The sequence below is a fragment of the Sphaeramia orbicularis genome, chromosome 8, assembly GCF_902148855.1.
Source record: "Sphaeramia orbicularis chromosome 8, fSphaOr1.1, whole genome shotgun sequence".
Taxonomy (NCBI): domain Eukaryota; kingdom Metazoa; phylum Chordata; class Actinopteri; order Kurtiformes; family Apogonidae; genus Sphaeramia; species Sphaeramia orbicularis.
The window spans coordinates 37,769,023-37,794,643 of NC_043964.1; the positions used below are offsets into that span (position 1 = coordinate 37,769,023).

The 25,621-nt window shown below is 35.9% G+C and overlaps 1 protein-coding gene and 1 long non-coding RNA gene across 3 annotated transcripts in view; both read left to right on the plus strand.

Annotated features, from left to right (window-relative positions):
• grin2aa (glutamate receptor, ionotropic, N-methyl D-aspartate 2A, a) overlaps positions 1-25,621 on the plus strand; it is a 345,668-nt gene that overhangs the window by 243,219 nt on the left and 76,828 nt on the right. For both annotated transcript variants that reach the window (XM_030140951.1, XM_030140950.1), the window contains one exon: positions 3,311-3,739. In XM_030140951.1, the coding sequence (XP_029996811.1) occupies positions 3,311-3,739 (429 nt within the window). The remainder of the gene's footprint in view (positions 1-3,310; positions 3,740-25,621) is intronic.
• Positions 9,701-25,121, plus strand: LOC115423921 (uncharacterized). The gene is made up of 3 exons (XR_003936025.1): positions 9,701-9,714; positions 10,567-10,569; positions 25,013-25,121. It is a non-coding gene; the product is annotated as an uncharacterized LOC115423921 (long non-coding RNA).

The window sequence follows — 25,621 nt, forward strand, 5'->3', positions numbered from 1 at the left end:
TAAATTCTTTACCATGTCGTTGTGATCGGCCCTTATCCATGGTTCTATCACTTAATGAGGCCATCTCCCATATCGCAGGTGTGGCCGTTGCAAAAAATTTTATGTTTCATGTATTTTTAGTTTGCATTAAAGATGAATGTTCAACTGTTCAACATTTAATAGGGCCTACCATTAACTTAAAAAAGAATTTGGCTTGTTGCTTGCTTGTTTCTTCATGATTACAAAAAAAAAAACATCCCCCTTCTGTGTTTTTTGACAAACAGCACCCTGGTGCTAGTGTTGCTTTGCAGATGTGAATAATGCTCACTTTAATTGATAAGGCAGTAGAGATGTGCTTCCATTTGTATTTTCAAACATCTTCTGTGTCTCTGCAGAGTCAGAATTGTTTACTGATGTCCTCTGATTGTCGAAAAGGAGAAGCTATTTCCTAAATCTGAAAAAATGAGTTGTGTCATCCTCGGCCATATTTATTCATTTTAAAAAGCAGTATCTCTTTCTCCCATTATTGTTATCTCCACTGCTCTATTTCCTGCATCTCTCGGTGTCTTACTGGCTCTGTGTATTATTTCCTCTCTTTAGCAGTTTTGTCTTCTGGGACTTGTAGACCATCATCACTTTGTACAGCACGAAAAGGACAAGACATCCCAAATCACTCTCATGTTACACACTTTGTCTATTGTTACCCGATGGTCTCCTCTGTGTTTCTGCTTGCATTTAATCTTTGTACCTCGCTCCTCCACGAAGGACCTGTATTCATTATATTTTGCACATATTTCATATTCGAATTACCAGAATAATATGGGCTCAAATTAAAGCCGATGAGATTGCAAAGTTGTGATGTAATGTTAAAAAAATTGTTCCCACATTTGTAGTAGTTTGTACACAGTAAGCTAAATTTCCGTAAGTTTAAGTACGTATATAATTTGTGTACATACTCATACTACATGATGGTACTTCTGCTTCACAATCTCTTTGTATAATTCTTTGAGTTTCCCATGGGTTCTTAAGTTTCCTCCACCATCAAAAACATATATACATACATTAACCCATATAGACCCAAACATCCACTGGCAACCAAAATCATCTACTGCTATGAACTGTTTAATACCTGTTGATCTACAAAACTTATCAATCCATGTAAATAATTGTTGCAAAATGCAGTTTGTCATCTTTTCATGGTCATCAGATATGACCCATTTGGACATTCAGAGGCTCTGTAGTGAACATGGAAACACTGTCATCTTCTACAACATTGATTCACCACTAAAACCCATGGAGTTGGATCAATGACAGTGGATGGAGACAGTTGGTTTATGTTCAATTAATGATATATTGTACTAATAAAGTCACTTTTTCTTCCATTTCTCTGTTTTTTTTTATATAATAACCCTCAACTTTAATCTGAGGTTTTATGAACATCTACATGATCAAGAATTTAAATATAGGAAAATACTTTCCTATTTCCTATTCGTATTTTCACTTACGAATAGAAAATTCAGAGCATAATATTAGAAAAAAAAAGAAAAAAAGGTTAAAAATAGATAAATTAATTTGGGAACTGCCACAAAAGTAGCACTAAGTCTTTGTGGGTTACCTCCTAAGACCCACTGTCCACATTTGTAGACAAGAGTTTCACAACTTTATACAAAAAAACAAAAAAAACAAAACTGCCCACCACAAAGGACATTCCATTAAAATTTTAAAAGCTGCATCTGACAAAACTGTTGCATCACAATGTTTCCAATATAGGCACTTCTTTAATAAAAAAACAAAAAAAGCTTGTACTTTGCTGTCATTTCCTGGGTCTTAGGAGGTTAATTCTCTTCTCAGTACTCTTGACCAAGGTGGCCCCCTTCAGCGGCAGCTCACTGCTCCTAATGTGCTAAGTGCTAATGCTATTGCTAATGCTAGGTGCTCTGTGTATTTGGATGGGTAAAAATTCAGAGACCAAATTTCCCTATGGGGGAAATAAAATGAATTAATGTTTAAAGTAGCGTATGATGTTCGTCACCAATTTTTCATCAAATCTGTAAAACTCGAGTGATAGCCTAAGTATCACAAATCCGTTAGTCTTTCCGTGATTATGCGCCTGAATCACTTCCCCCATGGTGAACTACTTCAAAATTGACTCCATCGCAAGCAGTGTGTTTGTTTACATACTAAACCAAAACCTTTTCGGAATTCTACGCAGCAGCAAGAAGCAATGAAGCCGTTTCTGTGTTTGTTGCCGCTGTGGCCATACTGCGGCTGCGTGGAATTCCCATTCCCACAATGCACTTCGCAAACAAAATTTCTGCAAAGCCCCGACATATTGGTTTGATATGTAAATAAACCGACGGCTTATGATGGAGTCAACTTTGAAGTTGTTCACTGTGAGGGAAGTGATTCAGGTGTGTAATCACGGAAAGACTAACAGATTCATGATACCTAGGCTATCACTCGGGTGTTAAAGATTTGATGAAAAATTGGTGGTAAACGTCATACGCTGCTTTAAACCTTTGACCTCAAATGTCACACACTGTAGGAAGTGAGTTTCACACACATTTTTCTGTGGTAAATCTGTACACAGATGTTTACAAAAGTAACTCTCTTTACAGTGTACATTCAGACATTTTTTTGTTCAAAGATGCAAAGACTCAAAGTTGAATTCCTCATACGCAGTTAGGTATTCTTTCAGAACATTACTTTATAAGCTCAAATGTTAAAGACTCTAATATGAAGCCATAAAATAACCCCCAGTTCTGTTATCTGTACGGCTGTGTAGCTTTGCCTCTAGGGCCTACTGAGTATTATCTCTGTGTATCCTGAAAAAGAGCAGCCAGTCCCACAGGATGAAAAAAGAACGAAAAAAAATCACACTACCCGTCTCAGCTAACTAGCTATAAAGTGAGATTAGAATTTGTCCGTGTTGTAGTTTTAATTCTCTTCACTATGAAACCTAGGGCAGGTGCAAAGGTGTGAAAGAATCTCACAGTTGGCTGACACTATGACAACAACACGTTTTTTTTGTTGTTAGCAATTAGCACATTGACCAGAGGCACTGCTTTGACCCTTTCACATTCACAGGCCTGTGTTTCCTCAGTTGTGTGTGTATGCTGAGCATAATTATACAGGACCTGTTTTAGCATTCGTATTCCATTTAGAGTTAATGTGTTCACCCTGACAATAAGCACTATTAGCATGCATGTTGCACTGAAAGATATTAATTATAATGGATCATTATAACTGCCCTTGCCAGCACCTGAGCAAAGTTAATAGTCTATTAGTTAAATATTAACATTCACTCCTGTCCTCCTTGTTCTTGCTCTAGCTTTGTGGGCTGGGATCTGCAGAATATCATCACTCTGGATGCAGTGGAGGAAGACAGCCGGTCTCAGATCATGCTGAAGAAGGTCCAGTCCCCAGTGGTCCTGCTATACTGTTCCAAGGACGAGGCGGTCTACATCCTGGAAGAGGCTCGATCTCTGGGTCTCACAGGATTCGGATACATCTGGATTGTTCCGTCGCTGACTACTGGTAACCCGGAAATAACGCCTGACGAGTTCCCGTCGGGGATGATTTCGGTGTCGTACGATGACTGGGACTACCCGTTGGAGGCCAGAGTGCGGGATGGTCTTGGGATAATAACGTCAGCGGCGGCGGCCATGTTGGAGGAATATGGCGACATTCCCGAAGCCAAAACCTCCTGTTATGGCCAGATGGAGAAGACAACCAAGCTGCCACCCAGTGCACTACACAAGTAAGTGAAAAAACTGTGCGCGGGTGTTTGTTTGTAGTTGTTATAATGATCAGCAAGAAATATAGTGAGCTACGTGTCTTTCAAGAAGTGAAAAATAGGAAGTTATATAAGATTTTATAGAATCTTGAGCTATCTTTAACATCTAAGAGGGTAAATGTGCAAGGATTTGGTGTGTGTGTGTGTGTGTATGTGTGTGAGTTCGATGTTTATTTTCACCCTTGTCCCCCATAATTACAGACTTCTGCTAAGTTTTCACCAACTCTGCTTTAAGGAGTGAAATTGAAGAAAGACGCAATTACTGGATAAAAGACCAAGGGGCTGAAAGTTAGAGCTAAGAGAAAAGAGGAAGTGTAGGAGTCAGACAAAGAGGTGAATGGGAGTTGGGGAGAGAGTTTTCTGATTTAGGGTGAGAAAGGAGAGGGAAGTGAAGAATCTGAGACATGGGGAACAGCGGGAAGTCGCTACAAATGAGTACTCTCCAAAATTGAAGAGCTCCTTGATGAGTCCTTCTGTTCCTTTTCTCATTTATTCCTCCATCTCTCATTCACTCTCCTCTGCTCGCTTTCTCATCTTGCGCTCGTTTCCCAGCAGCCAGTGGGAGATGTTGCAGGTCTTGCCAACACTGTCTGGCTTTCCATCTGGCAGAGGGGAGAGACACACACAACCTGTGTTTACATCTCAGTGTTGTTTCTATTTAATCTTTTTTTTTTAACAAAAATCATGAAAAAATTCGATTTCAGAATTTTCTTCCAAAAACATTTATTGCAAAATTCAGATATCCCCATTCATCATCATCATCATCATCATCATCATCATCATCATCATCATCATCATCATCTCTTAAAGTAAAACACAGACAAAAACCCAGACAGAAAGAGGAAAAAAGTGACATTGTAAAACCTACTTTATATAGAAAGGGGTTGAGAGCTCTGTGTTTAATCAGATTACAACATTTTTCTGCTTAACTAACAGTTTAGGAAAGAGTCCCCCTAAGGTCAGCGTACAGGGATTATCTATAAAAATGTACTGACCTCGAACATTTTCATGTAATTGGTCAATAAATCAACCGAGCCCTTCTGGCTCATGCAGCTGCACTTACATCGCAAGATGCTTTTCTGTCCGGTTTATATAAAGCCTGCATAACGGAAGACGTTTCAGTCTCAAACTCTCAGAATCTCTTCTTATATTGTGCACCGATTTGTGTTTGGGTTTTCAGGATCCAAACTTTGTAAGTGCACTATAATTTGTTAAGTGGCGCTGGGAAATTGGAGCATTCCCGCAATTTTGAGAATGTCTGGTTTCTGCCTGAACAAAAAAAAAAAAAAAAAAAAAAAAAAAAAAAAAAAAAAAAAAAAAAAGGGGACGTTGTATAATCATTTTAAAGCCTCAACTCTGCATTTTTGTCTTGGACATCTTTATATTTTGAAGCCATATATTTAAATATATTTGGTAGCATGAGGAGTGATGGGCTTAACTTTGCAAGCTAATCCTACCCCTAATTTACTGAAAACACAGAGAACACTGCTAACTAGGAAATATTATGCTAAACACTGCCATGTAATTTCAGCTACTTTTTAGCATATACAATTATGTTTGACAGTAACAGTAATGCCAACTTTGAATAATGTATAAACACACTAATTAGCGCTAGCTGGCCTCATTAGCAGACTAGCTGACACACCATACAAGGCTGTACAGTGAAAACCACTTATAGCGATCACAGTTACATTGATCAACTGCTTATGTGGATCAACAACACTGGGGTTGAATCATTCCTATACAATACTATGTAAATAATTCACTCAGTACATTATTTTATTGCAAAAAGAGGAATTTTTCTACCACTATGGACTGGAAGCTGTTCTACAAAAAAAGAACCATCCATGTCTGTGTCTATATTTTGTGCTCCTCTAAACCAGTTTTTCTTAAAGTAATGTATGACTTTTATCACAATGGGTTTTTTTTTTTCAAATTTGTAAAACGCCAGCGATAGCCTAATTATCATTAATGCATTAGTCTTTCCGTGCTTATACACTTGAATCACTTCCCTCATGGTGTACGACTTTGAAGATGACTCCATCGTAAACAGTCACACAGTCACTCGGGCCTTTTTGAGAATTTTGTCGCGAAGTGCATTGTAGGAATGGGAATTCCACGCAGCACCAATGTCGCTGTCTCTTCGTAAGTGCTGAACCCAAATGTTACCTTTACCTCCATCCACCAACTAGACTCATGGACTGTATAAATTTACGTTGTAGCGTTCTGGCTCGTTTTCTTGCTGAGTCTGTGAGAAATTGCTTTTGCTTGGTCGCTAATCACACAATGCACTTCACAACAAAATTTCCAAAAAGGCCCAAGTGACGTTTCAGTTCGTTATGTAAACAAGCGGACTGTGTTTATGATGGAGTCACCTTCAGAGTTGTTCACCATGAGGGAAGTGATTAACCCTTTCATGCATAGTGGTCACTCCAGTGGACAGTTATTCTCCAGCTGTTCTCTTGTATATTCATGGATTTTGTTGTTTTAGTTCCATATCAGCCAACACGGTGGACACTTAGGCATCATCTAAAACACTGCAATTCATAAAATTACAGTAACTTTGCTACTCTTGATAAACCTGATCTGCAGTAACATGTTTTAGTGTAAATTAATTGCTAATTGTTATTAGACCGTAAATAACAGTTTTCTTAAACAAAAAGTTTTTGTTTTGTGTTTTTTGCATATCCTCCTGAGATTCAGCAATGCATTTTGTCCTCTATAGGGGACAAAAGTTTGACAGTTTCACTTAAAAAATACTGTCCATTACAAAGGACATTCCATAAAAAAAAAAAAAATCAATCAATAAATAAAAATAATTTTTAAAATGTATCTGAAAAAACTGTTGCATTACGCAGTTTCCAATCAAGACAAATGTTTAATGTAAAACAGCTAAAACTATCAATTTCCTGGGTCTCAGGAGGATATTATCTTCATGTATGATAAAATGTGAGAAAACATCAGATTAGCGGCATTAAAAATGTGTTTATTTCATAGTTTTCACACAGTATATCACTTTCTGATGATGAGTTTTAAATATGTTTCTTTGCTTCAAAAATTAAACGAATGGTATCCAGCTGAGTGGACATTTTTGTAACTCCATGAAGAATAGGTTCATAAAAAAATTCAGTTGCATTGTTTTTGTAATGCCTAAAGAGGAATAAAAACACTTAGGAAAAAAATATTGACTAAGGCTCTCATAATTCCTGCATGAAAGGGTTAAGGTGCATAGGCAAGACTAGTGGATTAGTGATAATTAGGCTTTCTAGGCTAAGGTTTTACAAATTTGAAAAAAAAAAAATGTGATGAAAGTCATACGCTACTTTAAGGTGTGAAACACATTTCCCCACTTTAGTTTTTAACTCTGTAATCTAGAAGTCAGTGGTTCTCTTCGTACTAGAGGTTGGAGTTGTGTGCACTTGGAAGTCATTTTCTCTTAATGAAAAATGACAGAAAATGACTGTGCACTTGTGATTAAACCACTTTCATTAAGTGGATGCATAATAGTCAGTCAAATGATGCTCCTGAGCTTTACGGAATCATCAGCGAGTGTGAGAGAGTTTCCATAGGTTTTTTTTTTTTGTATTTGTTTTTGTCATCAGACTAATGTGTTCGTGTCATTTCCTTAGATCCATAACTATGAGCAGCTGAAAAAGAAAAATATGCACCATTTGTTATTCCGAGTTCCAAGATTTGTCTTATTTAGATTGAATTAAAATTGACTGATATTATGGGAATAGATGCTAAAATACCAATCTAAATCTTTATTTTTTGCCACTATCAGTGACTTAAGGGAAATGAGCCTCAATTAATCTATAAAATTGGACTTTGTTGTTGTTTTTGTTGTTTTTTCTCTCTTTTTTGTGTTAGTAGGTTTGTAGGATTGTTGTATAATTTTTTTTTGGGATTGTCTGTGTGGTTCCTTATGTCTAGTTACATGTTTGAGTAAATGTATAATTTAAAATATTAAAAAAAAAAATTCATTAAAAAAAAAAAGTTTTACCTGAAAATGAAAGTAAAACTTTTTTTAATGTATTTTTTGTTGTATTTTTTTTGTTGTTTTTTGTTTTTCTGTTGTGGTTGTTATGTCACTTATGAAACGCACCCCTATTCCTCCAGTTGTTACAGTACGTTCACCCCCCCCTACTCTGATGACAGATTTACAGATAACTTCTTTTTTGAAGGGCCCACAATATTTACCTTCCAATTGGTAGCGGCACCCCAGCACGTAGCCCCTTTAACGGAGCAATAATTTATAAAAGGACCACCAGTACATTCACCATGGGGGTCCAAATAAACTAAAGAAGTCCTTGATTTTTGGAATCGGAGCATATGATCCAACAGCAGTTCAAAACTTTTAAATGGTTTTAATTCCGTCATTACTGATGTATGATTATCTTGATTGTGTGAAGTATTACTGATTGTGCCTTCATTTACCTCAGTGGGAGCTGTCACATCCACAGCAGACCCCCCCCCACCAAAATAACTCTGTTGTCAGGTGAAAGACATACTCTAAAGAGAATAACCAAGAATCCCGAGCCAGCTGACTTTGTTCCCAGCATGCTCCGCTGCCTCAGGTTGTTACCCAGGTGATGAGCTTCCACAGATGGCTCTGTTGTGGGTGAGAGAGCTCAACCAATAGGGTTTCAGTGCCAGGACATGAGGAACATGATTGGTCAAGGCGAGGTCGGGGCGATGGGCCAGTGTGAGTTGTTAGACTATCAACGGCTGTCAGGGGAGATATAAGGACGTGGTCTGCACACATGTATATACGCACACACACACACACACACACCAACAAAAATATAAGCATATGGGCACTGATACAGCCTATTACAACAAGCGCTGGGCTAACATTCACGTTTATGTTGGTGCCTTCATTGCTTCTTAAAAGCGTGATTCATGACATTTCAATCTATAAGTGAGCAACAACAGGACAAACAATTAATGGATGAATTTATATCAGACTCAGGTTTTATTGATATTTGATCAATGGTACATGATAGAATGAAATATACAGGGTGTCCCATAAGTCTCCATACATAGGAGACATAATACATTCCATACATATATGGTTCTAACATGTATTTCTTTATATTTCTTCTTTATAGTTCTTCAGCAGTGGAGGACATGCATTGAAATGTGTTCCCAACAAAATGGCAGTCATATAGAGCATATTATATAAATAAAAATGGTTTATGTCAAGAAACGTTTATTTTTCCTATGTATGGAGACTTATGGGACACCCTGTAGTTACCCAGGTCTCAGTTTTGTAGCAAAAGAAAGATAAAGAATGAACTGGAAAAGCACTCAGAGAGCGCAGACCTCTGCCAAGGCAGATCAGTGCCCCCCCGCCCCGATCACCACCAAAATTTAATCATTTGTTCCCTGTTCCAGTATCAACTTACGTTTTTGCCGGCGTTGGTTTGTCTGTCTGTCCATGTGCAAGATAACTCAAAAAGTCATGGACGGATTTGGATGAAAATTTCAGGAAATGTTGATACTGGCACAAGGAACAAATGATTAAATTTTGGTGGTGATCGGGGCGGGGGGGGGACTGATCTGCGCTCTCCAAGTGCTTTCCTAGTTCATTATAGTTTAGTTTTATTTAGTTTTGACTTTTCTTTCCTCTAATTCAGTTAGTTTTAATTCGTTTTTAGAGCAGGTTTGCTAGTTTTTATTAGTTTTCGTTATTTTCTAAATGCTTAGTTTTAGTTTAGTTTTTCCAGGTAGAGTGGGAACGAAAAGCTGACTCTAAACGATAAATGATGAGAAGTGACGGACTGTTAAACGACATATGGTGCCAGCAGATAAAATTGCTCGAGGGAAATAAATCGATTTTATATCAATTCGACATTGACAAAGACAAAAACGAAGGGAATTTTATCCATAATTTTTATCCGTTTAAGTTAGTTTTGTACGCACACAATACAGTTTCAGTTAGTTATCGTTTTTTTTCTTTTAATTATAGTTTTTATTTATTTCAGTTAATGAAAATGTTTTTTAAATTCTAGTTTTCGTCATTTCGTTAGTTTTCATTAACGATTATAACCTTGGTCGTCAATATATTTGTTATTATTGACTTCTTCTCAAAAAACGTTACTCTTCTTCGTGGTTTTCGGCCAGTATGGTTAGTAAAGAGCAGCGCCCTCTGGTGGATTGATTAAGAAACGTTCATTCCAACGTATTAAATGTCAGTAGCAGCACTTTGTTACAGTCAGACTAATGACAACGACAATAAGGCACATTTTCAAAAGTAACTAAAAACTGTAATGGTATTATTAAGTACTCATACCGGTACTAGGTATCTTCTAGTAATCAAATATACTATAAGTAGGTCTGGAAAAAAGTAGTATCAGTGCATCCCTAGTATAAAATGACACAGTACGCAGCAACAGTACAGTTAAAGTGATAGCGCATGAGCAGCAGCATCAGTGAAATAAAATGGCAGTACTGACTTACATCTTCAAACAGAAAACGTGTACGTCTTTCAATTCCGTGACCCTTTTCTCAAATGTCTTGCAGCATGGGCGTCCAGGGAAGTTTTACCTCACTCACTTCGCCTGTGACAGCTGTGATGATAAATCCCTTTTGACATGTCCAAGATGAATATGTTTTGCGGAGTCATAGAAAAATAAAATTAAATAAAAACTGGAGACAAATGACCAACTAAGAGAGCTGGCCAGTGCAGCAATCAGACCAAGTGACAACTTCTGCCCCGTGTAAAATATGGTGCGTGCACACATGGGTGTGGGTGTTAGAAACAAGAGAAATCTACCCCCCCAGAAGAGAATGTGCTGTCATGACAGATTTGCAGTGTACCGCTCACCTTGCTGTAGTGAACACTGTGCCTTAAAAGACTTTAGCACTTATTTATCAGTGTGTGTGTGTGTATTTGTGAGTGTGTTTCAGAAAGGTGTGGTGGTAGTAGTTTGTTCTGACAAGTAATTTCAGTCTCTAGCCCTGATAGATGAGGTCAGAACCCAGAAAAAACATTCACACACATGAGCACATAGTACACACACTATACACTGTAAGACTGGATATGTTGAGTTTACTTTAAAAAACTGAGCCTTAAAAAATGTAAGTGATGAGTCATGAAAACTTGAGTGTATTAAACTTAAATGCTTGATTTGTATGGAATTGCTATTTTAAGTCCAACACACTGAATGCCAAGTTAATTTAACTTAAGATTTGTTGCAGTGTCGATTGCTTTGTATAATCATTAGACTTAATGTTCATTGCACTCAGTTACAAGCTGATTTAAATTAAAATGTTTTGCAATATTAATTGCTTTGTATAATTATTAAACTTAATACATTGTAGCATGGATGGAAGTTAAGCAGGAAGTTAGCTCAATGTAATCGGCCAGCAAAGGAAGTGCTTTTAATTTGGCAGGCATAAAGAATTTCTTCATATAGGATAGTGATGTGACGTTCACAAATGAATCGAATCTTTTGAACGGCTCTTTGAAATGAATGATGGGAACCGAGTCTTTGTAAAGAGCCGTTCTTTTTTTTTTTTTTAAAGAGGGAGTGTTCGATTGCCTGTCAATTTACCAACATACTGTTCTTGTTCTGAGAATTGCACTACAGTTCAGGTATTTCAGTAACTGCAGTGATTAATCGTTGTGTTTTATGCAATTTTTTTCCATATGTTTACACACATTTATTGTTCTTGTTTTGAGGAGAATAAAATGTTTTTTTTTATAAGAAAATGTTTTATTTTCTTCTTCATTTTTAGGCTACAGACTAGTCCACATAATGTACCGTGATGTTTTTTTGTCAAATTTCATCATCTGCCTAATGTCACCTCTCATGTCATGGATTTAGCCCACACATTTGAACTAACTATTCTTTTTTACGGTAAGATAATATTTACTGCCGCGCCAATTAAATACCTTTAAAATGTAATGTCAATCATCACATGTGACCTATTTAGTCATATAATATTGTTTCTAAATAATGCAAAAAATCATAAAAGAGCCAGTCTTTTGAACGACTCTTTTCAGTGAACAGCTCCTGATTAAACAGCTCCCTTCAAAGAGACAAAAGTCCCATCACTACTTAGTATAATTATTAAATATATCATAGTGTGGATGGAAGTTAACTAAATATAATTTGTCAGTACGGGAAGTGCTCTTATTGTGGAAAAGCATAGATATTTTTCTTAAACAACCTTAATTGTAGTGGAACAGTAAAGTCATTGTTCGTCCTATGGCTCTCACTCATGGTGCAGCTCTACAAAAATACAAAAACAAACACAAAAAGGCCAATAAACACTGCCATACACACAATAAGTCAAAATTAACACTAACACCACAACCCCGCTGAACCCCTGCACAGAAAAATAACACATTTTCAACAACATGCCCAATACCCACAATGCAATGCAGAGATAAAAAGGTGTGGTCATGACTAAAACTTAGTGTTTAAATCCATTCAACTTAAACTTTTTCGTACTTTTGACTACTGTATGTCTACAAATTAGTAGAATATACTTAACATTTTATAGTAATGTAATAAAACAAATCATTTAAGTACAATGTAATTAAAGCATTTTAGTAAATACAAAGTCTGGGCTTACAGTGTAGGAGCAGCTGTCATGTACATTATCTACACAAATAAACACGTTTTCACTTGAGACAACATCCAGTTATATAATTATTAATCGAGTACTAAATATTACGTACTAAATGTCAGATTTAATAGGTCATATTTAGAAGATGGTTGTGTTCTATACAGTACAACAATCTATGAAATGGTTTAATTCGTTAGTCATTTTCCCAAGAGACATATCCCACAAATGTCTTCTCAGAGAATGGAAACAGCGCCCCAAAATGTCTTAACATTCAAGTCAATCCTCCCCTCATAAATATTCCATTACTGGATGCTTGCCAACTATGTGTGTATATGTTTACATGTTATTCTTTTGCTTTATGCACTGTACGTTTCTGTTTGCAAAGTCTCCTGTGAATTGTGACAAATAACTTTACATGCACAAGGCAAATACATATATTGCATATTTATTACCTGCCCACTGTCAGCTGTGGAAGAATACACATGTGACTTAAACCATGGGTTGTTAAAGAATACCGCTCGCGGTGTGAGATGGTGATGCTAATACAGCATAGCGCATTATAATTATGTACATGGGAGTGTGAGGGAGGCAGAGTATATATGTAAACATGGAGCGCTGTAAGTCATATTAAGCTGAAATCTGTCTTGTAAGCTTAAATTTGCCCTGCAGGTAATAGTAACAACATCCTTTTTTTAATCAATTACAGTATATACATGAAAAACAGTGAATTCTTAACGATTATTATGTGTTCCATTATTGGTAGAGAAACGTAACTTGGAAATGCCTGTCATAAAGCTGAAATGGGTGTTTTATGAGCTAATGAAAGATTTTTACTCATATATAGGGTGGGGAAGCAAAATTTACAATGAACATTTAGTTGTTTTTTCTCAGCAGGCACTACGTCAATTGTTTTGAAACCAAACATATATTGATGTCATAATCATACCTAACACTATTATCCATACCTTTTCAGAAACTTTTGCCCATATGAGTAATCAGGAAAGCAAACGTCAAAGAGTGTGTGATTTGCTGAATGTACTCGTCACACCAAAGGAGATTTCAAAAATAGTTGGAGTGTCCATAAAGACTGTTTATAATGTAAAGAAGAGAATGACTATGAGCAAAACTATTACAAGAAAGTCTGGAAGATACTATTAAAGAAGAATGGGAGAAGTTGTCACCCGAATATTTGAGGAACACTTGCGCAAGTTTCAGGAAGCATGTGAAGGCAGTTATTGAGAAAGAAGGAGGACACATAGAATAAAAACATTTTCTATTATGTACATTTTCTTGTGGCAAATAAATTCTCGTGACTTTCAATAAACTAATTGGTCATACACTGTCTTTCAATCCCTGCCTCAAAATATTGTAAATTTTGCTTCCCCACCCTGTGTGTGTGTGTATGTGTGTATATATATATATATATATATATATATATATATATATATATATATATATATATATGTTGTTTTTTTTGTTTTTTTTAAATCTTTATATCAAACATCTAGACCAGGGGTGTCAAACATGCGGCCCAGGAGCCAAATCCGGCCCACCAAAGGGTCCATTCCGGCCTGCGGGATGAATTTGTGCAATACAAAAATTACTCTGAAAACAATCATTTTAGTTCAGGTTCCACATTCAGACCAATTCAATTTCAAGTGGGTCAGACCAGTAAAATACGATTATAATAACCTGCAAATAATGACAACTCGACCATTTTCTCTTTGTAAATGTAAACAATTTAATGCAATTTTACTGTATTTATACTAAAACAAACTATCATTTCTCATAAAAAAAAAAGAATAACCTGAACAAATATGAACCTGAAATGTCTTAAGTGCAATTTTACCAATATTCTGTCTGTTATTAAATGTTTTGTGTATTTGCAGATCCACTTTGATCTGTAAGTTATAATGTATAAATGATCAACTGAAGCATAAAACTGTTAAAATTGCAGTTATTTTTCTTATGAAATTTCAGTTTGTTTCTGTTATTCACATTGTTTTAAAGGATAGTTTGTGGATGTAAACATTTTTATAATGTAATTTTATTTTTTTCATTCTAAAACATGGAGAAAAGTTTGGAGTTGACATTGTTAGTATATTATTATTATTTTACTGGTCTGGCCCACTTCGGATCAAATTTGGCTAAATGTGGCCCCTGAACTAAAACGAGTTTGACACCCCTGATCTAGACAGTGAAATCAAAACAAAACCAACCAACCAAATATCAGTAATGATACATAAAAGGTTGATAAGTAAACAAAGACTAAATAAATATTAAACATGCTTGAAAAGGAAGTAAAATCTTGTATACTCCTACCCCAATCTCTATTCCTTATGTTCTTTATATAAATAATAATAATAATAATGATGATGCAACAATATAACACATCCTTTTTCCTATATACACTAATATAATAATACCCATTTCCAAATTATCATACCAGTATCAGCTATCTCAGATATTAATAAAAACTAAAAAACAAACAAAAGCCAAAAACACATATACATATATAATATAAATACATATAATATTCTATAATGTATTATATAGTAATATAGTAATACTATATTCATATATCCATATTTAAACTAGATATTGTCAACACATATGTGGCAAAGCCCTACTCTGAAAACAACTGGATTCCCCCCTTAAGCCCTTTCCTCTCTGTATTTAAAAAAAAAACAAAAAAAAAAACAAAACAAAACATTTGTTTGTATTTGTTTTTAAACTGTTTGATGTTTGGACACTGTTTCAGCTCCACACTCAGTCTGTTCCAGAGTTTTCAACCATTATTTGATAAACAGAATCTTTTCATCATTGTTCGACATCTTTGGATCTTAAAATTTGTCATTTCTCTTAACGTATACCCTCCCTCTCTTTCTTGAAACATTTTCTGTAAATGATTTGGTAATAAATTGTTTCTGGCTTTGAGCAGAAATTGTGCTGTGATGCTGTGATGATCTTATAAATATATGATGCATTTTTGTAGATTAAACAACGTAACAAGACATAAGTTAGTTCAAATGAGCTTAACCTTAAATATACGTGGCAGTAAATGCATCGTACACATAATACAGTAGTAATATGAATCCTAAAACATATACAGTCGTGGAAAAAATTATTAGACCATCGAAAGTCATCAAAAATAATAGTTATGCAATCAAGTATTAACTCCTATGTGTATCATGTGACTAAAACAGAGAAAACATGGAATGCCTAAAAGCACTGTTTTTATCAGTACAATGCCATAGATATTGATGTAAGAACTGAAGTGATTTTGGTTATTATCAAGAAAATATGGAAAATGGATAGATATCAGCTCTTAAATTTAACTCTTATGAGCTATTTTTGTTGCCATCATTGTATTTGTCCAAACAAATGTATCTTTAGTTGTACCAGGCATTAAAATGAACAAGAAACTGAAGAAAACAAGGGTGATCTAATAATTTTTTCCATGACTGTATAGTAGTAGAACACTAACAGAGACTATTAACTTGTCATATTTTAGCTATAATTCAATAGATGAACAACTGAAATCCCTTTAAGTGGTCAAATGATATTTTATTCAAACATAAATAAGAAAATAACCAGTAATGGTTAAATTAAGCCAACAGTTTGAGGAGATGTGGTAAAATATAGAATAATTTATGATGGTCTCCATGGCCAAAACGAGCAAAAATCACTCTTACCTAGAAAATAAACTCAAATTATTGGCTGTAACAGAAGGTACCAATACTCAACTCTCTGGCTGCTCACAAACCAAGAAAAAAGGTTACAAAATAAATGGCAGAGAACCTCTAAAAAACCTTCAGTTTTATCAGGTTATTCACATCTTTTTTGTCTGGATGGTTTGTAAATGTAAATATTTACTTCCGCCAAGGAGGTTATGTTTTTGTCGGCGTTGGTTTGTCTGTTTGTCTGTCTGTCTGTGTGCAAGATAACTCAAAAAGTTATGAATGGATTTGGATGAAAATTTCAGGAAATGTTGATACTGGCACAAGGAACAAATGATTAAATTTTGGTAGTGATCGGGGGTGGGGGGGGTCCACTGATCTGCCTTGGCGGAGGTCTGCGCTCTATGAGTGCTTTTCTAGAAAAGACCTCCGCCAAGGCAGATCAGTGCCCCCCCACCCCCACCCCACCCCCCGATCCAAAATTTAATCATTTGTTCCTTGTGCCAGTATCAACATTTCCTGAAATTTTCATCCAAATCTGGGGCACTGATCTGCCTTGGCAGAGGTCTGTGCTCTCCAAGTGCTTCTAGTTTCATAATTTAATGTTATTTTTTTGCACTAAAACAAAGAGAAAAAATATTATTTACTGGCTATTATGCTATTATTTTACTGGAGATCAAACTGGGTTGAATGTGGAACCTCAAAGAAAAAGAGTTCGACATGCCTGACTTAGAATATGACACGCCCACTAATGATGTCACGATCGGTGAGGAAGAGCCAACTTTTGAGGTTCTGAACCAATTTTTTTCCCCAATATGAATGTGGCGGCCGGTTCCACATTAGCCTTATGTGTAGACTTCACTTTTGATCAGACGAGGCTCAGATGCAGAGGGGTGTGATGAAGCACAAAAGCCTCTTCAACATTCATTATTTTTGGCCTCCGTGTCTCCTTGATTCATCAATGCTTGATTCATTGATTGTGGCCCAGAAATCAATGTCGTTGCACCATCTTGAAGGATATCTCAATTCCCTTAAATAAACATCCAGGATCGAGGAGGACCAAGAAGACCTGCTATCCCACCTGCTCCTTCAGTTAGCTTTGTGGAGGTCTGTTCAGTGATTGGACCTGTGTGGATTATACAAACCGTGACAGTTTTATTAATCTGAAGTTATACTAGTTATCACGATCAAATGTACTGTATGTGTGCAAAATACAAAAAAGATGACCCACACATTGCGTACTCACCCGTTCTGCCGCATTGTGAAGTTAATAGAATAGAATAAAATAGATCTTTGTCACAGGAACAATGAAAATCAGTTTAGCAGCTCAGTTCAATTTAGCAGCAAAACACTTTGTGCAAAAGGGACTGTATAAAAAAAATTTATCACGCACAGCATTATGAAAATGTAGGAAGGCTCCAGAATAAAATATTAATACACATATGCTACTAAAGTACTACTAGAACTACTGAAATATACAAAAATATACAAAAGCTAACTCTATATTACAGATGAGAAGTATGAAAAAAATCCTTAGAGATCACAAGATATAGCAGCACTGCAAAAAATCCAAATCTTACCAAGTGTATTTTTCTCATTTCTAGTCAAAATATCTCATCACACTTAAAATATAATAATAATAATGATAATAATACATTTTATTTATAAGCGCCTTTCAAGACACCCAAGGATCCTGTACAACAAGATTAAACAAACAATCCATAAAATACAAAGAAATAAACAGATTAAAACAAATATAAATTTAAGACATAATCACCTGAAGAGTAACTTTTCAGTGAGATATAAGAGCTTATTTTTAGACAATAGATCTTGAAAATCTTAATTCAAGAAATCCTACCAAGATAATTTTATCTTGCTCCATTGGCAGATTTTTTATTTTTTTTTTGCTTAATTCAAGCAAAAAAATCTACCAGGGGAACAAGTGAAAATTATCTTGGTAAGATTTTGATTTTTTCCTGTGGGTACATTAGAAAACATGATATTTAACCGACATCTAGAGCAGTGATTTTCAACTGTCACCCCTCAATGACCCAAATTAAACTTCTCAAATGTATTTAATGAAAACATGGTGTATTTTGAACCTGAGATGATACAGAATATCACACTCTACCAACACAGAAGACATCTTTAATGATAAAACAATGACCAGCAAATGGTGATGCTAACAAGGGAAATATTCTTTTTAAGACTAAATTTGGTACATTTTGACCAAAACAAAAAAGTGCACTCACTAAAAAATTAAAAGTGCATTCAGTCACTTATTCAAGCATTAAACACATTGAGGTTTTTGTGAAATGCAGGTAAAACCATATTTGATGTAGTTGTCATACTTCAGTTTTGCCATGATATGAATAGAAACTTTTGGTTCTTCTTTTATGCTGGTGTTAATTAGCATTACAGCACATTACCGCCACCTACTGTTGTGGAGTGTGGATGGATGGCACTCATTTGAAATTATCCAAAATCTTTTATTCCTTCAGCTATCACACTTTTAAACTCTGACAGCAGTCATTTTAGTCATTTTATATGAGATTTTTTTGTTAGCAGAATCAGCAGGGTCTTTTAGTCTTTTAGCCTGTACTGGCATTTAGTGATTATTTATTGTTGATTAGTTAATGCATTTATTCGTAGTTGCCTCCAGTGATCTTGTATTCGTAGACTGATTTATGTTTGTCACTTTGCATTTTGGATGTGGGCTGATGTCTGTGGTAGGCTGCAAATGAATTCCCCATATGGGATAAATAAAGTTTTGTGAATCTGAATCTGAATCAGCTCCATAGACAATAAAGGACAGGATCAGTTTCTTAACATATTTTTTGCCCAGACAAAGGCCCGCGACCCACTGAAAACAAGTTTGCAACCCACTTTTGGGTCACGACCCACCAGTTGAGAATCACTGATCTAGAGGACATTTTGAGAAAGAGGTCAATGGTGATAACACATACTTTAACCCTTTAAGCAAGGCCCCTACTAAGCACCAAGTGTGCCTTTTTGGTACACTTGTGGAATAATGTCAAAAAAATTTTCATACAGTTTGTTTTTAATTCTTTTACACTTTTTTCTATTTCATCAACTTGAGCCGTAAATAAAAATACCAAATACTCAATAACTGTCACATTTTTTAACCCTTTAAATGCTGTTTGTAATGTAAACAAACCATTTTTTTGGATGCAAAAAACCCAAAAAATTATATTTTTTCAATATACTACATAAAAAGTGGATCACATTATTTGATTTTTGCAGCCTGGCATATGTCAATGATTAACTCCAACATTGGTTAATTTGCATGATTATTTTTGGCGCTAGGTCAAATGTTCAAAAATACTAGCATCTGTCACCAAGTGTGCCAAAAAGGCACAGCTATAAATCAAACTATGAAATATTATATATTGATTTATTTTTCTGCTCTAATTTGATTTTATTTTTGTAAATCAAGGTCAGCCCTAATCATACATATCAAATGGAAGAAATAGTGCGTTTTAGGCACACTTGGGAGACAGATGCTAGTCTGGTAATTTTCTTTTGTTTACAATGTGCACATTTTAGTTGATGGCCAGAATTTTAAAGATCATGCAAAAATGAACAACTTTTGAATTCTAACCTTATTTAAATTGTGAAAAATAATATGAAGTTTTTTTTAAAACAAAGTGCAAAGTGTGCCTAAAAGGCGCACCCGGATACCGGAGGGTTAACTTAACTAAGGCACTGAATGCATCCATTTTACTTGTGGGGTATTCCAATAGAGTAATTTAGTCATTTAATTGTCTCTTTTTGTTGGATTTATAATTGCTTATTGCATACAAATACCATATAACTGACAGCAAGTGAACTCCGACATAAACAGACAAGTTGGATCAAACAGTCGGTGAAGAAGATACTGTATAGATGGACTTTATGGAACTACTGTAATTCCCAGTGTACAAGGAAGTGCATTAAGTTTTCATCAGAGAGACTGGCATTTAAGGAAAGTGTCCCAGTGTTACCCAGGGATTCCTGTCCTAAAGACTCATTTACATATCGGAAGAAGACCTGTGATATAGAAACTTACACTCACATACTGGAAATTTTATTCAGACGAAGATATTCAGCTAAAACAGCTTGGTGGATATTTGGACAGCAAGCTGAACCCAAAAGATCCAGTGCTATTTTTGTGACAGTTCCAAAATTAATTTTTCCTCTAGATTTAACCTTTATTAAGTGATTTTAAGTGATTTCCATTTATCATAATATTATCCTCTCCATTTTGCTTGTTTGGTCTCTGATACTGGTTGTAGTGAGTACACGGGCAGCAGCATTTTGGATTAGCTGAAGGGTCTTTAAGGACTTCTTGGGACAGCCTGAGAGAAGTGAGTTACAATAATCTAGTCTGGATGTAATGAAAAGCATGGACTAATTTTTCTGCATTGTTCTGTGTTAAACTATGTCTAATTTTAGTCATATTACGCAGATGAAAGAAAGCAGTTCTAGAAATCTGTTTTATGTGACAGTTAAATGATAAATCCCAATCGAAAATAACGCCTAGATTCATCGCAGTGGTTTTGGGATCCAGGGTAACACCATCCACAGTGACTATTTCGCTGGACACTGCAACCCTAACAGTTTTTGGGCCAAACACAATGACTTCAGTTTTGTTTGAGTTTAACAGCAGAAAGTTGTTGGTCATCCAGTCTTTAATATCTTTAATGCACTCCTGTAGTTTGGCTAGCTGATTGGCTTCATCATGTTTAATGGATAAATATAATTGGGTATCATCAGCGTAGCAATGAAAGTTGATGGAATGTTTTCTTATTAAGTTACTTAAAGGAAGCATGTATAGGATAAACAGTATTGGTCCAAGAACAGAGCCTTGAGGTACTCCATAACTAACTGTAGTGCACTGAGAGGATTCATTATTAATGTCAACAAAGTGAGAACGATCTGTTAGATAGGATTTGAACCACATTAATGCCGATCCTTTGATTCACTGATCATGTACTTTAGTCATGCTGAGATTACATTTGAGGGTTATTACATCAAAAAACAAAAAAACTTAAGAAAAAGTGACTTTTTCAGTAAAATATATCGTTAACTGAACATAAACCAAGCATTTCCATTCACTATCATTGATTAAACTCCATGGCTTTTACTGGTGAATCACTGTTGTAGAAGATGACGGTGTTTCAACATTCATTTTGATTCCTCTGAACATCCAAATAGGTCATATCTGATGACCATGAAAAGATGACAAACTGTATTTTGCACCAATTATTTACATGTATTGATAGGATTAGTGGATTAACAGTGATTTACCTTTCTATATCAGTAAATGATTTTGGTCACTGGTGGATATTTGGGTCTTTATGGGTTAAAAAATACAACATGTAAATAATAGTATCAACCTTTTGCTGCCTCCAACAGCTGTACACACACACACACACACACTCTAAACACACTCTGCTTAGACACTGCTCAGTGAGATTGTACTTCAGCTTGTACAGTCATCACTCATGCCACACTTAACACATTCCACCTGAGGCGCAGGGTGTGTTTTCAAATGACTACCAACCCTCAGGTCCTCTTAAAAGACTTAAATCAGCTTTGATAGCAGCCCCCGTTGCTCAGACCCCCCCCCCTCCACTCGCTTCCCCTAGACCAGAGGTATCAAATATAAGGTCCGTGGGCCAAAACTGGTCATCCAAAGGGTCCAATCTGTCCCCTGGGATGAATTTGGTGACTTTACACTAAATATATTAACAGTCAAGGGTGTCAAAATCATTTTAGTTAAGGGTTCACATACAGATTGATTCAGTCTAAAGTGGATCAGACCAGTAAAATACTATAATAACAACTACAAATTTGTGTCTTTGTTTTAGTGTAAAAAAAATAATAAAATGACATTAAGATGTTGATATTTACAGACTATCCTTTCTCAAAAAATGTGAATAACCTGAACAAATATAAAAAAAAAACCTGAAATGTCTTAAGAGAAATAAGTGTAATTTTTAACAATATTCTATTTGTTACAAAATGTTTTGTGTAGTTTTAGATTCACTGTGATCCGTAAGTTGTAAGAAACATGTCTAAATGATACACTGAGGCATACTATTGTTAAAATTGCACTTAACTGTTGAAGAAATGTCAGGTTGTTCATATTATTCACATTTTGTTAAAGAAGAGTTTGTAGTTGTAAACATTTTCAGAATGTAATTTTATTGTTTTTGCACTAAAAGAAAAACTTGAAGGTGTCACTTGCCCGATAAAAGGTTGAAAGGTGTAGTAATGCATTTTTGTCCTCTGTAGGGGACAAGAATTTCATAGGACACTCCATAAAATAATAAAATATATGTGTAAAAACTGTTGCATTATGCTATTTCCAATCAAGACAATTATTTAATGTAAAAAAAACAAAACAAAACTTTTTAATATGAATTTCAGAATGTAGAACCAAAGCATTTGACTCATCAGCATCAAGGTGGGATTTCTAAAAATGTCATTTATAAAAGGCAGATTTCTGTACATTTACTCATATTATGTGTATTATCACCAGCATTTATGATTCAGTTTCTTAAAAAAATATATTTAACCCTTTATAGGGCACTCATTGAAATACTCCGAAATCCAAAATTTCAACTTTAGTGTTATTGGACATCATCATCTACCTCGTCGTCGGTTGGCATGACAACAGTCTCCATCCTCTTACCATAAAACATCCGAGCAGCACTTGATATAAAGTAAACACATGCAATAAAACAACAATTATAAGGTCATAAACGGACAAAAATCACTGATATTCACTATTTACAGCTGCAAAATTTCTATAAAATCTCTCTGAATCAGTGTATAGTTATAAAAACCAACATGCTTCTGGACCTCACTGAGGCATATGATCGGGACCATATTTAACCCTTAGGGGTCTGAGCCTATTTTGGTCGTTTTTGAGTATTTTTGATTTTGCCTTTACATACTATATAAAGAAATGTTTACTATACCCATGTTTGATATATTTTTTTCAGCACAACTTGATCTGTATCATCTGCCCATTAGTGTTTCACTTTAACCTACTATATCAACACAAAAGGCCAAAAAACAAAGAAAAAATACAAAATCTGATTTGAAAAATTTATATCATTTATTGCATAAATAACATAAAGATGCTTAACAAACCTTTTCAAAGACTTTAAAAGTGAATATTGGTTCCAAATACGAGGTATATAAAATCAAAATGATAATAAACTAAAACTATACTCAAATATTTGACATAAAAGCAGATCTTTACACAGGCGTTTTCTCCGGTTTTCTCCCCCCTCCCCCCACTCGCCCACTCCCGGTCCTTCCGGGATCTGCATCTGGTTCAGGTGGGGGTCATTCTCACCCTTAAATCTGTGGATTAGAATCTGCAGATTCGGCCATTTTTTTCGTTTTGTAAAAGGACAAAAAAATTTCAAAGGTAAGAAATCTAACACTCCCCCCCGCCTCATTTTCATACTTTTACTTTAAACGTCATATGTTCGGTTGTATTTGCTCTATCAACATTGAATAAAAAGTGGGAGAGTGTTTCAAGTTGAATGTAATTATCCCCAGTGGTCTAGGTGACCGATTTCCGACATGTTTCCTGCGACATGTTGAAAATGTCATGTGGACACGGGGCCGTGACAGTGGACCCCTAAGGGTTAATGTTTGCGGAAATTACTAAAAATAGTCATTTCCAACAGACTATTAACGCAACCATTATGCATCAGACTGTAATCTTTATTTACATTTCTTTCTTCTTACATGATAAAAGTCAGTCAAACTACGTGCCCCTTTTTCTTTTATTTTGTTCATTTATTTTTCCTTCTCTCTGAGCCTTCGAGTGGGTGGGGTTTGATGTTTGTGTGCATTGTTCTGCCTTGGACTAGTTCATTTGTCCTATGTTGGCGTTAGATGTCTATTTGAAAACTGAAAAATAAAGTCTTTAAAAAAATAAATAAATAAATAGTCACTTTCCCGATAAAGGGTTAGCATTGTTATGGAGACTATGTCCTCTTTTCAGATAAAGAGTTCTTATCACCAAGTGAAGCTCGCATAAATATGCTAAAATCCAGACTAATTCAGAATAATCAACATTTGAGACATGTTTTGGGTGTAGAATATTCAACCCCCAAAAAATCCCAGGACATTGTGATGCTGTGTATGAACTAAACTGGTTTTAATGCTTGATGGATTAAGAAAGCAGGGATAAAAAATAGAAGTAAAGTGTTGATCTGGCACTTGCTGCTGTAATGCAGTGTATGTGTGTGCTCTTATTGCCTGCTGCAGTGTTTATGTAGCGCTGGTTACCTCTGGTGCAGTGCCCCCCCCACCACCACCTCCCTTCCTCCCCAGTCTCTCTCCCCCCCCCCCCCCCCCCCCGCCCCTTTTTTTTTTTTTTACCCCAAAATAAGAGGAACAGGGGAAAAAATACCGCTGAAGATATTTTTATCCCAACTCTGTCGAGGCTTAGTCCTCTCCCTGTCCTGTCACACTGGCCCTTCTCCTCTTCCCCATCTCTTCTCTTCTCAGACTCTCTTATCTTCTTCACTTTCTCGGTGTTTTTGAGCGTCCTTTTCTTCGGCCTCCCCACCTCTGCTCCTTCTCCTTGTCCCCCCTCATGAATAGAGAGATTACTGATATAATGGAGGCTGGAAAGTGAGAGAAATTGGATCGCTTCAGTGCTACAGGGAGGACAGAAACATTACATGGAGAATCAGTGAGCGTCTGTGTTTGCAGGGGTGTATGTTCGATGTTTTCCTCTAACGTATACGCTGCAATTGGTGTTCATATCCTAGCAAAGGCCTATCAGGTCCACCTGTATGATGGGCGTTGGCCTCTTTTGGGCTTTTACTCCAATGGTGATTCTCTGTTTGCAGAAGATAACAGGTAGTTTTAATATGAGGCAGGTCTTTATTTGTAATACTTTATTTGGTAAGAAAAATTAATCATATTTAAGTGTGTTGAGTACAGTATTTTTCGGACTATAAGTCGCTCCGGAGTATAAGTCGCACCAGCCAAAAAATGCATAATAAAGAAGAAAAAAACAAATATAAGTCGCACTGGAATATAAGTCGCATTTTGCATCCTTGCTCTGATAGAGAGGCGGTTGCGTTGCATGAAGCAGTAACACCAAGAAGGTCCTATCGCAAAGTCATTTATATTCATCTCTTTGGCAACTACCTGGGCGTGGAGACGCAACTGCACTGTTGACAAGCCTCTCCCGGCAGCACGTTGTTCAAGCACCTATGTGCGAACTCGTTCCTCTAGTTGTGGCCACCTAGCTTTTAGCCCGCGATTAGCTTTTTTGTTTTCTTCATTGCAGTAGGAGTAACCTCCGCTTTTCGCCAGTCCCTCGCAAATTTCTCGCTCGCTCCAAACTTTCTTTCTGCTGCTCGATTACTGTTTTCAGCTGCATATTTCACTATCTGCAGCTTGTAATCTGCAGAATATGCAGGGCTCGTGACTGCGACTGAATTACGGTCGCATGCGCCTGAGAATTTCGGTAGTGCGACTGTTTTTGAGATTACGATCGCACGGTGCGCCAATAAAAAAATGAGCGAAAATTAATACGTGC